The sequence below is a fragment of the Anolis sagrei genome, chromosome 2 (assembly GCF_037176765.1).
Source record: "Anolis sagrei isolate rAnoSag1 chromosome 2, rAnoSag1.mat, whole genome shotgun sequence".
Lineage (NCBI taxonomy): Eukaryota > Metazoa > Chordata > Lepidosauria > Squamata > Dactyloidae > Anolis > Anolis sagrei.
In genome coordinates this window covers 262,091,953-262,108,027 of record NC_090022.1, presented here as the reverse complement: position 1 = coordinate 262,108,027, position 16,075 = coordinate 262,091,953, and the positions used below count along the sequence as shown (strand labels likewise).

Sequence of the window (16,075 nt, the reverse complement as noted above, 5' to 3'; positions counted from 1 at the left end):
CCAACCAAGTCCTACAGATAGCCAATGTAGCCAGCCACCAAATCCCTTACAGCCGTTCTAATACAGGTCTAATCAAAAGTTTAACCCCAACTGTTATGGTTGCATGCTAGAAACCAAACCAAACAATTTTCATGCTTGAAGATCAGTGTGCCAAAGCTGGTTGATTTGTATGTGGCAACCAGTTTCACACATGTTAAATCCTCAGACAGCGCTCCAGCAGAGCTGATGAGCCTACAGCTGTCAAAATGTCACTAGTTTAATTCAAAACAATCCCAGTAAGCTTGAACAATAGTGAGCTCAAATGAGAGTAAAGAGTTCATCAACAGCTTGAGGGCCAAATGACCCTTGTGTCTCTTCTAAAGCCATTGAAGGGAATGAATGTGTTGATGATCCCTGACACTTGGGGGGTGAAAATAAGGCTACAGTCTAACAGAATAATGGTTACAGTCCTATCAAGGTCAATATGAGGTCTTCATGATTACACATAAGTATATAGCTGTCAAGGGTGTTTACCCTAGAGCAGTTTTGACAACCTGGTACTCTCCAAACGTATTGCATCTCCTATCAGCTCCAAGTGCTATGACTAATGATTGACAGATCTGGGAATTGCAGTCCAAATAATCTGGAGGGCAGTTTTCAGTAATTGTTCTAGAGCAGGCCTGGGCCAACTGGGCCAACTTGGGCCCTCCAGGTGTTTTGGACTTCAACTCCCACAATTCCTAACAGTCTCAGACCTCTTCCTGAGGCTGTTAGGAATTGTGGGAAAGGACGGGGCCTGAGGTTGTTAGGAATTGTGGGAGTTGGTCCAAAGCACCTGGAGGGTCCAAGTTGGTCCATACCTCCTCTAGAGCATATACAGTGAAATTCAAATTGAATGAGAAGAATTGCTTACTAATTCTCGCCCTATCCTGTATAAGAAATTATCAACAATACACTATCCTGAGCTAGATCTGTTAAATCTGTACAAGCTTGTTGCTCCTCTTCAATCTCACCGCCTTTTACTAAAGCATTTTATTATCATGTCGTCTTCAAAGTCTATGTCTTCCAGCATTAAAAAAAAGTATAGAGTAATACTTAAACATGGGAACTGTTTATTTCATCATGGTTTTCCACGATGCTCTGCCTTTACTTGTTCTTTTATCATGGATTTATGATCACAATAAAACTGATTGGATGAGATTATCTTGCCATTATTAGAAACATTTCTGTTTTTATGATATAGGAGATGTTAAGCAGATAACGTATTCACAGTCAATTGTGTGAATGTTGGAACTGAGATTTGTTAGTGTGCGTGCTACATCCTCCCCTGTGAGTTTTTTTTTGGGGGGGGGGGGCTGCAAAAATATGGGTCATCACGCTACAGAACATTTGGCAGTCCCATTCAGCAATTTTAAGGATGTTGATTTTAATGCAAGAATGGCCGTTTGTATGCAAAAATAAAACTTTAACTATATATCTTTCTTAACGTGTTGTCGAAGGCTTTCATGGTCAGAATCACTTGGTTGTTGTGAGTTTTCCGGGCTGTATGGCCATATTCCAGAAGCATTCTCTCCTGAGGCTTCACCTGCATCTATGGCAGGCATCCTCAGAGGTTGTGATGTCTCTTTGAAATTAGGCAAATGAGGTTTATATATCTGTGGATTGTCCAGGGTGGGAGAAAGAACTCTTGTCTGCTTGAGGCAAGGATGAATGTTGCAATTGGCCACCTTGATTAGCCTTGGCCTTGCAGCCTCAAAATCTGGCTGGTTGCTGCCTGGGGTGCTCCTTTGATAGGAATTTTTGCTGGCCCTGATTGATGTTAGCCGGGCAGTGTTAGCTGGCCCTGAATTCCAGACAAGAATCAATCAGGACCAGCTAACACATCCCAACAAAGGATCCTCCCCAGGCAGCAACCAGCCAGGCTTTGAAGCTGCAAGGCCTATATACACTGTTGCACTATCCCTGGCCCAGCCTTTTATAGTTGGTTGTGTCCACTTTGTAATGTTGGCCTTTTGTATTTTGAACCTGTCTGATGGAGATATAATGAAATTGGTTTTTAAATTTTCATGTATGTTTTAGTAGGGTTTTATGTTTTATGATATTTATTTTAATTTTATTTGTCTGTAAGTTTTTTTCCTTTTTTTGGCAATTGAATGTTTTGCCTTATATGTTGGAAACCACCTTGAGCCCCCTTGGTGAGATAGGAAGTTATATAAATAAATATTTATTATTATTTTATTAAGGCCATTCAGTGCTAATCAAGGTGGCCAATTCCAACATTCACACCTGCCTCCCACTCTGGACATTCTGCAGATATATAAAACTTACTTGCCTAGTTTCCAACAGACCTCACAACTTCTGAAGATGCCTGCCATAGATGTGGGTGAAACATCTGGAGAGAATACTTCTGGAACATGCCATACAGCCTGGAAAACTCACAACAACCCAGCCAGCAACTGCACCTCATATCCCTTCCCTTTAGCACCTAAGCAAGGCTGTTCTGTGTGAAGGCAGGGGAATTCCAGACAAGAATCAATCAGGGCCAGCTAACACCTCCCAACAAAGGATTCCCACAGGCAGCAACCAGCCAGGCTTTGAAACTGAAAGGCCATTAAATGCTAATCAAGTTGGCCAAGAGCAATATTCACACCTGCCTCCAACAGACAAGAGTTCTTTCTCCCACCCTGGACATTCCACAGATATATATATAAACCTCACTTGCCTAGTTTCCAATTGACCTCACAACCTCTGAGGATGCCTGCCATAGATGTGAGTGAAACATCAGGAGAGAATGCTTCTGGAACATGGACATATAGCCTGGAAAATTCACAGCAACCCACTATCTTTCTTAGCTTTCAAATTAAATACAGTAATATTACAATGCAGTGTTAGTCTCGACTATACAGCCCTATGATTCAGCACTTCTCATCTCCCTGCTAAAAGAAGAGAGAGAAAAGAAAAATAACTAAAGAGTGTGATCAGAATGTTGAAAATAAGCTGTTATCAATGCAAGTGACCACATTGAAGTCCAACTGAGACAGGACTGTCTGTTGTCTTCTGTGAGAAAGATGGAGATCCGACAATGGATTCTCCATTAGCAATCTGGGCACACCCACATATCTTGAGTTTTTGTAGGCAGCCAGGAGTTTTAAGGATGTGTATGCATTGAAACAAACGGCTCTGCACAAATTCTTAAACCATATCATCTCAAGGTTTCTCTGTGTAATATTTAAAATAAAAAACAAATAATCATCATCATCATTCCCCAAACCACTTAGGATACAACAATGGCCATACAGCCCAGAATATTCACAACAACCCAATGTCTTCTCTGATTTCTCTGCAGTGATTCACATGAATCCATCAAAGAAGCAAAAGCACAGACCTTGCTAACTGTCATCTTCAAGGCCTTGTGCTGAATGCATCATTAAAATGACAAAATGCAGTATTTTTTTTTCCAAAAAAGAAGAAATAAAATGAAGTTTACATATGCATCACAGAAAGAAATCTGATTTCCCCAATCAAGGTTAAACATCCAACTACGTGTATGTTTAGTGCTGCCTTTCTAAAGGTATGTATATGTGTGTGTGCGTGTGTGTGTGTGTATGTATCGTTATCTGTTTCAAATCTAAAATTTTATAAAGAAGCTACCAACTGTGTATCCAAAAGTCTAGGAAATCTGGATATCTGTATTATTCCTAATGGGTTAAAATATACATCAAATGACCTCAGGACATAACGCATAGTTGCATATCCATTTGCTGTTTTGAATTATTAATAACTTCAAGACAAATGCAGCTTTTTCAGACTTAACTTAAAACTAAGTAAAACTGGAAATAAGACAATTGGAAGAATATAAGACAAAGATTAGTCTCATCAGGTTTGGAGTAACTATGCAATGGGGTATAGGAGCAACTAAAAAGGTCATATATATGTGTGCATATGTATACACACACACACAACCAGTACAGATGGCCCTGTCTTCACTAGGATGCTAGCTACCCAACAAATTGAAGCAATGCTGAAAGTAATGACGAAATTCAAACCACTTGTAGGAGAGATGTAACAATACAAAGAGCCAACGGAAGTCCTCCATCTGCTGAACCACACCTATATAGCGCAAACCCAACCAAGGCATTGCCTAAGGCTTCTCTGACAATGGCAGGCTCCCAAAACCTCACATCTTTTTTTTCCAAATAAAGTCCATAAGAAATAAAATCATATTTGTTTCAAAAGTTGCATTTCACAAAGAGTTGTGATAAAAAAATAAAATCTAGTGATGCATATTCACTATGCAGCATTCACAGGACTTATTCAGCTGAATTACTTTTCTCAGGCTGGCACAATAGATGCAGCGTTGCATTGAAGGACCATGGTGTAAAAAGAAAAAAAAAGAATCCACTTGTTTTCACCAATAGTCTGATCTACTGTGCGTTTCTGAATACAAAAGCTAACTTGACCTACTGATCCCTAATCCCCAACCGCAGTTGTCTGGAGTAAGGGAGCGCCAAGGTTGAGAAAGTGTGCATTATTTTAATAATGAGTCCTCTTTTCATTTATTGTTACGGACACTTCTTCTAGGGAAAAAAAATAAACCCTTTTGTTGTGGTTGAAATCCCTAATGCAGCCACTTCTGAGTCAAAGTTAGAAACAAAGGGAACTGCAGCATTCCTTAGAAAGCAGGAGCTGCCCAGATGCTTCAAAGTTCAGTTTCAGGGAGGACAGGCCAAGGGATGGTCCAGAGGGGCTTCTTAGGGCCATTGCCCCATCCTGATCCGGTTCTCCTTGGCGGTGTGAACGCCCTTTGTCCGCTCTGGGCCGCCATGGGGACCGCACTGCGGACTGCACCACGCCCACAGGCTGCCGGTATCTCTGGGCAGACTCCCCGGCAGCCAAAGCAAGGCAAGGAAGGCAAGCAGCAGCACCACAGACAAGAGGAGGAAAGGGAACAGTTGGGCAAAGAGGGAAGGGCTGCCCAATGACCTCTGCTCCAGGGAATGGGGAAGATGCGTCTCTCATCACAATGGCAAGAAGATAAGGTTTCAAGTCACATTTAAGGGAGCCCACTCCCAAGTCAGGACTCCATCCAGGACCACATTCGTGGTGCCTCTACATGCCCCCCAGGCAACTGCAGACGTTTCCTGCCCAGAGGCCCAGGACCTGCTCCTTTCCCTGGGTGCCTCCTCCCTCCCTCCTTTCCCTTCCCTTCCCAGCTGCCCCTCCCTTGCAGGCTGCTGCAGAAACCCCTCTCCAGGCACCGCATCTGATGGAGCCAAGGCAGAGAGAGTGGCCCTGCCTTAGCCAACTCCCTCCTAGGCACAGCATCCCAAGGAAACCCCGCTTGGGCCCCTCCCTGCCATTTCCCCCCTTCCCAGGCTCTGGCCAAGGCCAGGAGAGGTTCCAACAGACCTCACCACCTCTGAGGATGCCTGCCATAGGGCCCTTCCATACAGCCCTATATCCCAGAATATCAAGGCAAGAAATCCCCCAATATCTGTGTGGAAGGGCCCTGAGTGCACACTGCTATATATTCCAGTTCAAAGAGGACAATGTGGGATTTTCTGCCTTGATATTCTGGGATATAAGGCTGTGTGGAAGGGACTTAGATGCTGGAGAAATATCAGGAGAGAATGCTTCTGGAACATGGCCATACAGCCCGGAAAACACACCCCAACCCAGGAGAGGCTCTTCTTAGAGGACTTCAGGGTGGAGAAGCCAAAGAGAGGGCAAGGATCCACTTGTGGTCCTTCCACACAGCCTTAGACCCCAGAATTATCAAGGCAGAAAATCCCACGGTATCTGCTTTGTACTAGCTGAGTCCACACTGCCATATAGTCTACTTCAGAGCAGGTAATATGGGATTTCATTCAACTGTGTGGAAGGGCCCCAAGTGGATCCTTGCCCTCTCTTTGGCTTCTCCAAGGATGCGCCCTGAAGTTCTCTCCTTGGGTTGGAGTGTGTTTTCCGGGCTGTATGGCCATGTTCCAGAAGCATTCTCTCCTGACGTTTTGCCTGCATCTGTGTGGAAGGGGCCTGAGGATGGACGCCACTGGGTGCTTTCCCCTTCCAGTCAAGGTTGATGGAGAACAGGAAAAGCCAAGTCATTCCTTCTCAAAGGGGCCATGTCTGTCCGCTCTCTCCTCACTGCGGCGCCCTCCATCCTCGCCGGGACCCTCTTCGGAACACAATAGAGAGGTCTAAAGGGGGTCTGTAAAGGGGGTCAAGGGGAGGAGAGGGGCGCCGCTGCCTCTGGAGCCATGCAATACAAAGCGGGGAGGAGCAGGCGGAAGCGCCGGCCTCCGAGTCCCCTTTGGAGGACCTTTCCTGGGGAAAGAAGCACGCAGCCGCCCTTCCAGCTCCAAAGGAGGGAAGAGGACCCAGCCCTCCCTCCAGCCCACCCTTCCCATTGCTGCAGAGCAGCATGGAGGACTTCACTGCAACCTGTAGGTCTCCTCTGGATGGGCTTTGCTCCCTTTTTCCCCGCAGAGGAGGAGGAGGAGGAGGAGGAGGAGGAGGAGGAGGAGGAGGAGGAGGAGGAGGAGGAGGAGGAGGAGGAGAGGAGCCGCTCAAGGAGAGAAGGAGGGAAGGGCGGGGAAGGGGCTCCTGCTGACCTCGCTCGATGTTCCCGATGGCCCTCCGCAGGTGCTCCTCGGTGACCAGCTCCCCGACCACCACCAGGAGGTAGAACTTGGTGTCCAGGAAGCGGTGGGAGAGGCTGGGCGAAGCGGGCACGGCGCCGGGGAGGCTGCAGGAAGGCTCCGTCTCCGGCTCCAGCACCACCGCCGCCATCCTGGCCAAGCCCCGCGCCAACGACGACGCCTCCTCCCGCCTTTCCTGGCGCTTCTCCCTCGGCGGCCGAGAGGCTTCGAGCTCCAAGGCGCCTCCCTCGGCAAAGGCGGGGGCCCGCAGGGAGGGAGGGAGAGAGGGGGGCACAGAGAGAGAGAGCAAGAGAGAGAGGCCGGGCGGAGGAGAGACAACGCCGCGCTCCAGGCAGCAGGGCGAGTGAAGGCGGGCGAGGAGGCGGGAGGGTTTTTATACCGAGACGGGGCTGCGACCAGGAGGAGGAGGAGGAGGAGGGATAGAGATGGGGAAGGGGAGGGGGGGCGCCAGAGCCACGCGCCCTCCCTCCCTCCCTCCCTCCTGCTTTGCCGGCTTCCAGCCCAGGCAGCTGATGTCATCTGCAGCAAATCATCCCCATCGCTGCCTCCGGAAACAGAAAGGATGAGGTGGGCCTGCAGCCCCCGAGAAGGGAGAAGAGAGGAGGCTTTGGCCCACCGCAGCCCCTCCCTGATTTACCCCCTCATTCATCCCAGGGATAGCAGCCCCGGTGGCGCAGCGAGTTAAACCCTTGTGCCAAGCAGGACTGAAGACCCACAGGTCGGAGGTTCGAGCGCGGATGAGCTCCTTCTGTCAGCTCCAGCCTCCCACAAGGATGGTAAAACATCAAAACACCCGGGTGTCCCCTAGGCAACGTCCTTGCAGATGGCCAATTCTCTCACACCAGAAGGGACTTGCAGTTTCTCAAGTCACTCCTGACACAAATAATCATAATTTTGTTGTTGTTCATTCATTCAGTCGTCTCCGACTCTTCGTGACCTCATGGACCAGCCCATGCCAGAGCTCTCTGTCGGCCGTCACCACCCCCAGCTCCTTCAAGGTCAGTCCAGTCACTTCAAGGATGCCATCCATCCATCTTGCCCTTGATCGGCCCCTCTTCCTTTTGCCTTCCACTTTCCCCAGCATCATTGTCTTCTCTAGGCTTTGCTGTCTCCTCATGATGTGGCCAAAGTACTTCAACTTTGTCTCTACTATCCTTCCCTCCAGTGAGCAGTCGGGCTTTATTTCCTGGAGGATGGAGTGGTTGCATCTTCTCGCATAATAATAATAATTGGATCTGCGTGCATCATTCAAAAATACATCACACAGTCCTAGACGCTTGGGAAATGTTCAACTTGTGATTTTGTGATACAAAATGCAGCATAAAGATCTCATTTGCTGTGACATACTGTGCTTTTGTGTCAATAATAATAATAATAATAATAATAATGCCCTTGGATAGAATTACTGGACTCATGATGAAGACCTACTCAAGCCTCCCCTCCCAGTAATGACCATGTAGGTCCCAGTCAGTCCTGGTCAGAACTTGGAGGAGAAATCTCTCATGAAGGAAGATGCACTTGTAGGTCGCAATTCACCTACAAAGGCCTAAACCAGTGGTTCTTAACCTGCGGGCTGTGGACCACCAGTGGGCCTGGAGAAAAGATGAGGTGGATCCACAGCCCTGGAGAAGGGAGAAGAGAGGAGGTTTTAGGTTCCCCGCCACCCAACCACAGCCCCTCCCTGATTTATCCCTCATTCATCCCCATGGATAGAATTATTGGACTCATGATGAAGACCTACTCTAGCTTCACTACTCAGTACTGGTCATGTAGGTCCCCATCAGAAGTTGGAGTAGAAACCTCCCATGAAGGAGGGAGCAGATGACGCCCCTATTAAAGCAGCTCCACTAGCTGCCCACAAGTTTCTAGTCCCAATTCAAAGTGAATGCTATCACCTACAAAGCCCTAAACCAGTGGTTCTTAACCTGCTGGCTGCGGACCACCAGTGATCTTCATCATGAGTTCCTCCCTGATTTATCCCTCATTCATCCCCATGGATAGAATTATTGGACTATGTTGAAGACCTACTCTAGCCTCCCCTCCCAGAACTGACCTTGGAGGTCCCAGTCAGCCCTGGTCAGAAACCTCTCATGACGTAGGTCATTTTGCAGAAGAAGGAACTGGCACAGCCACCTCCCTGAGTTACAAACACCCAACTTACAAATGACTCATGGTTAAGAACGGGGTGAGACAACGGGAATTGGGGGAAATGTACCCCTTGGAAGGAAAATTCACTTCTAAAAGTGTTCTCATGGGGAAAAGATGTCTCCACTGAAGTTTTATCACCAGTCTTTGTTTCCACAACATGCCATTTTTTTTTCAAAATCACAGGTGCAGAAAGTGAAGTGAAATCTTCTGAACAGCAAAACAAACACCACAAGGATGCTAACTCTTCCCAATGCTCTCCAAGGAGCCCCCAATGGCGCAGTAGGTAAAACTGCTGAGCTGCTGAACCTGCTGACCAAAATGTTGGTGATTCAAATCCAGGGAACAGAGTGAGCTCCCACTGTTAACCCCAGCTTCTTCCAACCTAGCAGTTCAAAATCATGCAAATATATGTAGATCAATAGGTATTGTATTGGCAGGAAGGTGACAGTGCTCCATGCAGTCATGCCAGCCACATGACCTTGGAGACATCTACGAACAACGGCAGCTCTTTGGCTTAGAGATTGAGATGAACACCACTCCTCAGAGTCGAACACAACTAGACTTAATGTCAAGGGAAAATTTTTATCTTTACTATGCTATCCAAAGCTAAGATGTATATATTTTTGGATGGTGTGACACTTTAAAAATGTACTGTACTTGTTCCAACTTACTTACAAATTCAATTTAAGAACAAACCTATCTTGTTTGTAACTTGGGGACTGCCTATAGTCCTTGTCTATAAAAATTCTGGGGGTTGATCCGCAGGCCACTTGAAGGCTCATACTTGCACAATGCAGCACAAGGCCTAAATGTCCTCAAGGCACGATCCCACTTGGACCTTGATGAGGGACCACCAGTGAATATCCATTGATGTTACTGTATTCTTCAGAGAAAGGAACTTGGAGAGCTACCTCAGAGTAGTCCCTGACTAAGGCAACACTATGAAATTCCTAAGATCACCATAAATCAACATGCAACTTGAAACCACATAATGCACAATACAGTACAGGGCCTAAAACAGTGGTTCCCAACCTGTGGTCCGTGGACCACCAGTGGTCCACAGAAATTAAAATATGGTCCATGGCCTCACCGTTACTACACTGTTGCAACAAGCATGGCTGGTCTCATGAAATCCTCTCAATGGGGATGTTGGGAGGGAAGAGGCTGACTACCCACAAAAGGCACAACAACAAGCCTCCTGACTTCTGCTTCTGCTCCTCCCTCCCCCTGCACAAAACCATTCCATGTGACACCTGAAAACGGGGGCACCGTGGTGTCTTCATTTTTAGGCCTGTTCCCAGGGATGTTTGAGGTACTGATTCAGAAAATTGAATTGAATAGACCTCATCAGCTCTAGATTATGAAATATGGTTTTCTTTGTGTGGGCAGATGACGACTACTGGATGGCATATGTTCTGTATCAGAAACTCAAGCTGTTGTGGTCTATCCAATGCAGTTTTCTGAATCAGCACCCCAAATAACCAAATCAAATCTAAAGTTGACCAAAAACTGATTCGTAACTCTTTTGGTACTAATGTTGGAGAGTGGTCTCTGGTCAAAGTGGTCCTTGGTCAAAAAAAAAAAGGTTGGGAACCACTGGCCTAAAGGCACCAGATCCCAGTCAGTCCTGGTCAGTACTGGTGGAAAATTGCCAATGAACACCAAGTGGTGTTAAGCAGTATTTCAGAGGTAGACACTAGCAACACCACCTCTGAGTTGTCCTTGCCTAAGAAAATGCTATGAAATTCATGGTGTGGTCATAAGTCAATGGGCAACGTGAAGGCACATACACACCCAGAACACTGTCTAAATAGCCTAAAAGCTGTTATATCCCTGTCAACCCTGGTCAATACTGTATGGAAGACCACCAATAAATAACAAGTAATATTAGGTTATATTTCAGAGAAGGAACCGGCAAAACCACCTCTGGGTAGTTTTTGCCTAAGCCATCCCCATGAAATTCACAGGATCACCGTAAGTCAATGGGCCACTTGAAGGCACATGCTCACACAGTACAACACAGGGCCTAAATACCCTAGAAGCAGAACATCTGAGCTAAGCAAGGTCAGCTTTGATTCATGCTTGGATGAAGACAGCCAACTGCAGTCTGGTGCTGTGGGTTATATTTCCCAGGAAGGAACTGGTAAAACCATCTGAGTATTCACTGCCAAAGAAAACCCAATGCAATTCATGGGGTCACCATAAGTCAATAGGCAATGTGAAGGTACATACTCAAGTTCAGCTGTGTCCAGCAGGGCTACTTTAGGAAGAAGAATATGCATGAGGTTGCAGCCTTGTTAGGGTTGCAGTTTGGATCTGAAGTTGTCTGAGTTGATATTTTACAGTGCAGGTGCACACATAACTAACAGCAAAGAAAAATAAGTAGTCTGTTCTTCTCAGTGGCTGTTGAAGAGAATAGTCAAGAATGAGTTTTCTTCCCTTTTCATATGAATTCTGTGTAAACTCAGGCCTATTCTTGTGCATTTAATTCCTTTGTCAGATATGTGAGGCAGGTTTTGCACAAAGAGTTTGCTGCATGGAGTGATGGAAGTGGGTGGAGAGGCTTTATTTTCCTCATAATAATAAAACATCAAATGAAACTGGTTTGGCCAGAGATTCAAGACAAAGCAAGGCAAGGCAAAGCCAAGCAAAAAGCTATTGTGTGGAATGGTTTGCTTGAGTAGCTCCTTGCGTTTGGACTGGGGGCCATGGTGATAACAATATCCCTAGCTGCAGGGTCAGCCTCAGAAGACAGCATTGGGGCATTTGAACCATAGGGTCCAGCAGGTTTCCATTATGCCATTTAATATCTATGGAGTTAAGGGGTGAGGTTACCTGGTAACTTGAAAAGGAGGTCTCATCAGGATGCTGGTGATTTTCAAATCTGTTCTCACTCTGAATCAGGTTAAACAATAGAGGTTATTTGCTATGGTACACTGTGGCACTGAGGATGTTATGATTTTTTGTGTGTGTCAGGAATGCAGAATTGGCAGTCTACAAGGACATTGCCCAGGGGATGCCCAGATGTTTTGCCATCCTGTGGGAGGCTTCCCTCATGTCCCTGCATGGGAAGCTGGAGCTGACAGATGGAAGCTCATCTCACTCCCTGGACTTTTCGGTCAGCAGTCCTGCCAGCACAAGGATCTAACCCATTGCGTGAGTGGGGGCTCCTGATGTTATGATAATCTTTATATAGTCGTGTTCTATATGATGTTATGATAATCTTCATATAGTCATGGTCCCACAGAAAATGCCCAAATGTTGTATGTCAATGATGATAATGATGATGATGATGATGATGATGATGATAACTTTATTTCTGTATTTATTTATTTATTTATTTGGGGTTCTTGTACCCCGCCCTTCTCACCCCGAAGGGGACCCAGGGCGGCTTACAGCTGCAAGGCGCACTTAGACGCCTGCTACACAAACAATCATCACAAAAAAAATATAACAGTACAAATTCCCACAATTCAACATTATCCAATAAAATCAGTAAAATGATAAAATCAGTAAAAACAATACAAACCTGGATCTTCCTCCTACCCATCAGTGTACAATGAACTCAAAGATCTGTTTTGGTTCCATTTCGACAATCCTGCCGATCTTACACATCTGATTGTCTTATTTGGTTGTCATTGTCTAATTGCCTGGTTGCCCAAAGGCCTGGTTCCACAACCATGTCTTCACCCTCCTCCTGAAGGAGAGGAGGGTTGGTGCTGTTCTGATTTCCCCCGGGAGTGAATTCCACAGGTGGGGGGCCACCACTGAGAAGGCTCTGCTTCTCGTCCCCACCAGCCTCACTTGTGAGAGTGGTGGGGTCGAGAGCAGGGCCTCCCCAGATGATCTCAAACTCCGAGGTGGGACGTAGAGGGAGATACGTTCGGACAGATACACTGGACCAGAACCGTATAGGGTTTTGTAGGTTAAGACCAGCACCTTGAATTGTGCTCGGAATTGAACCGGCAGCCAGTGGAGCTGGCACAACGGGGGTGGTATGCTCCCTGTATGTCGCTCCGGTGAGCAATCTGGCTGCCGCACGCTGGACTAGTTGGAGTTTCCGAACAGTCTTCAAGGGCAACCCCACGTAGAGCGCGTTGCAGTAGTCTATCCGGGATGTAACAAGAGCGTGGACCACTGTGGCCAGATCAGACTTCCCAAGGTACGGGCGCAACTGGTGCACAAGTTTTAATTGCGCAAAAGCTCTCCCAGCCACCACCGAGACCTGGGGTTCCAGGCTCAGCGGCGAGTCCAGGATCACTCCCAAGCTGCGAACCTGCGTCTTCAGGGGGAGTGTAACTCCATCCAGCACAGGCTGTAACCCTATACCCTGTTCGGCCTTCCGACTGACCAGTAGGACCTCTGTCTTGTCTGGATTCAATTTCAATTTGTTAGCTCTCATCCAGTCCGACACAGCAGCTAGACACCGATTCAAGGTCTGGACAGCCTCCTTGGTGACAGGCGGAAAGGAGTGACAGATCTGGACATCATCTGCATAGAGATAACACCGCAGTCCGAAACTCCGAATGATCTCCCCCAGCGGCTTCATGTAGATGTTAAACAACATTGGGGACAGAATAGATCCCTGAGGGACTCCACACGACAATGGTTGTGGAGCCGAACAGGTGTCACCCAGTAACACCTTCTGGGACCGTCCCTCAAGAAATGACCGGAGCCACTGCAAAGCAGTACCCCCAAGTCCCATTTCTGTGAGTCGTCCCAGAAGGATACCGTGATCGACGGTATCGAAGGCCGCTGAGAGGTCCAGGAGAACTAACAGGGACACACTCCCCCTGTCCAGTTCCCTGCGCAGATCATCTACCAAGGTGACCAAGGCTGTTTCCGTTCCATGTCCCGGTCTAAAGCCAGACTGTGCCGGATCAAGATAATCAGTGTCTACCAGAAATCCCTGGAGTTGAGCTGCCACCACACGTTCCAGGACTTTGCCCAAATAGGGGAGATTGGAAACTGGCCGATAGTTGTCTAATTGAGTGGGGTCCAGTGATGGTTTTTTCAACAGCGGTTTGATAATAGCCTGTTTTAGGCTCGCTGGAATCTTGCCCTCCTGTAAGGAGGCATTAACCACCACCTTCACCCACTCCGCCAAACCCCCTCTGGCTTCTTTTATAAGCCAGGATGGACAGGGGTCTAGGATGCATGTGGTAGGCCGCACCTCTCCAAGGATCCTGTCCACATCCTCAAGCTGAACTAATTGAAAAGAATCCAACAAAACTTGACAAGCAGGTGTTCTCGTTACATTCTCAGAGACTGCAGGTAAAGTGGTGTCAAAACCCGACCGAATCCGCCCAATTTTATCTGCGAAAAATCGAGCAAACGCTTCACAGCGAGCTCCAGAGCTGTCAGGGATCTCGCTTTTCGGCGGATTTAACAGACCCCTGACAACTCGAAAGAGCTCAGCTGGACGATTCTTCGCAGATGCAATATTGGCAGCGAAAGATGTTTTTTGTGCTGCCTCTATTGCCACACCGTAGGACCTTAAGAAGGTATTCAGATGTGTTTGGGTTGATTTAGTCGGGTTACTGCGCCACACGCGCTCTAGCCACCTCTTCTTTCGCTTCATTGCTGCCAGCTCCTCAGTAAACCAAGAAGCCGGGTTAGCTCGGTTACTCGAGAGGGGGCGTTCTGGAGCGATTGTGTCGATTGCCCTAGTCATCTCGGTGTTCCAGCGAGAGACCAAGGCATCGACAGGGTCGCCAGCCAGGGAGGTGGGAAATTCCCCAAGAGCCGTCAGGAAACCACTAGGATCCATAAGTCTCCTGGGGCGGACCATTCTAATGGGTCCACCAACCCTGCGGAGGTTGGGAGGAGCAGTCAGTCTAAACCTAATCAGGTGGTGATCGGTCCATGACAAAGGAGCGATGGTTAGCTCCTCCACCCCGATACTATCACCCCATCCCTGCGAAAAGACCAAATCCAGTGTGTGCCCAGCGATATGGGTGGGACCAGATACTAGTTGGGACAGGCCCATGGTTGTCATGGTGGCCATAAAGTCCTGAGCTGCACCTGACAGAGCAGTCTCGGCATGAACATTGAAATCCCCCAGGACTATAAGCCGCTGGGAGCTCAACGCCATGTCCGAGACCACTCCTGCTAGCTCAGGAAGGGAGACTGTCGTGCAGCGGGGTGGTCGGTACACTAACAGAATCCCTATCCTGTCCCGGTCACCTAACCTGAAGCCGGCACACTCAAATGTATCCCACCTCCATCTCACCGAAGGTACTCGGAGTGGCTTACATATGGCACAGTGTGCCTAAAACAATGCATAATAAACACACAATGCAATATAAGATAAAGTCAATTGCATTATATACATTATATTCTATGATGAGAACTGTCATATAACGTAGCCAACTGCAAACAGGAGCAGGGAATAGGAAAGTGCAAATTTTAGCTAATGAATCAGGGCATGGGGCAAAAGTTCTGTGCTGTGGCATTAATTGTGGACCATTGGGAGAAGACATTCTCAAAGGCTTATCCAAACCTCCAACTCTTCAATTACTTCTTGAAGGAGGACAGTGTGGGGGCCTACCTAATCTCTCTAGAGAGGGTGTTCCAAACCTGGGGGGCCATCACTGAGAAGGTCCTCTCCTTAGTCCCCACCAACCACGCTTGTGACACAGTTCTAGCAGTATTCAACCTCATGTAAAGCCAATAGGTCTTAATTGCCTTCTCAAGACAATGGCCGCACAAGTACTTTGCATTAGAAAAAGGATAGCTTACAACATTATGTTGTTGCTGGGAATATCAGATTCCCAGCCAAGCTACTGTAATGATTTCACCTGAGCACTGACAGAACAAAGCATCCTGGGGTGGGGTAGGGGAATCAGATGGCATCATTATGCCTGCTAATGAAACGGCTATTGGTACTTCAACTTTGTGAGCTTTTCTACATCCACAGCATGGCACTGAGCCTTCATCTGACTTTCTCACTACAGGCCGAAGCCTAAAGAACAAAACACAGCTTTTATCAGCTGGATAGGGCTAAACTTGCTGCAGTGATCAATTGGTCTAAAATGAGAGCTTAGACCTTAATCATTGATGTGTTTCTGATTTACAAGATTTTTTTATTATGATTTCACTACATTTTCTGGATTTTCCCAAAAATATGAACTTCAAATTTGCCATTTTATATAAGTGACACCATTTCATTACATTGTTGTATATAATGGGACTTGAGCATCCTTGGATTTTGGTATCTAGAGGAGTCCTGGAACCAAACCCAGTGGATATCAAGGGTGAACAATAACATAACTGAAGGAAATGTGTTG

At 47.1% G+C, this 16,075-nt stretch overlaps 1 protein-coding gene across 1 annotated transcript in view; it reads right to left on the bottom strand.

Moving 5' to 3' along the window:
* The window catches only part of MAP1B (microtubule associated protein 1B), a 99,785-nt gene extending 92,796 nt beyond the window's left edge, over positions 1-6,989 (bottom strand). The window contains exon 1 of the mRNA XM_060761691.2: positions 6,591-6,989. Coding sequence (XP_060617674.2) covers positions 6,591-6,768 — 178 coding nt within the window. The 5' untranslated portion in view covers positions 6,769-6,989. The remainder of the gene's footprint in view (positions 1-6,590) is intronic.
* Positions 6,990-16,075: the final 9,086 nt, after the last annotated feature.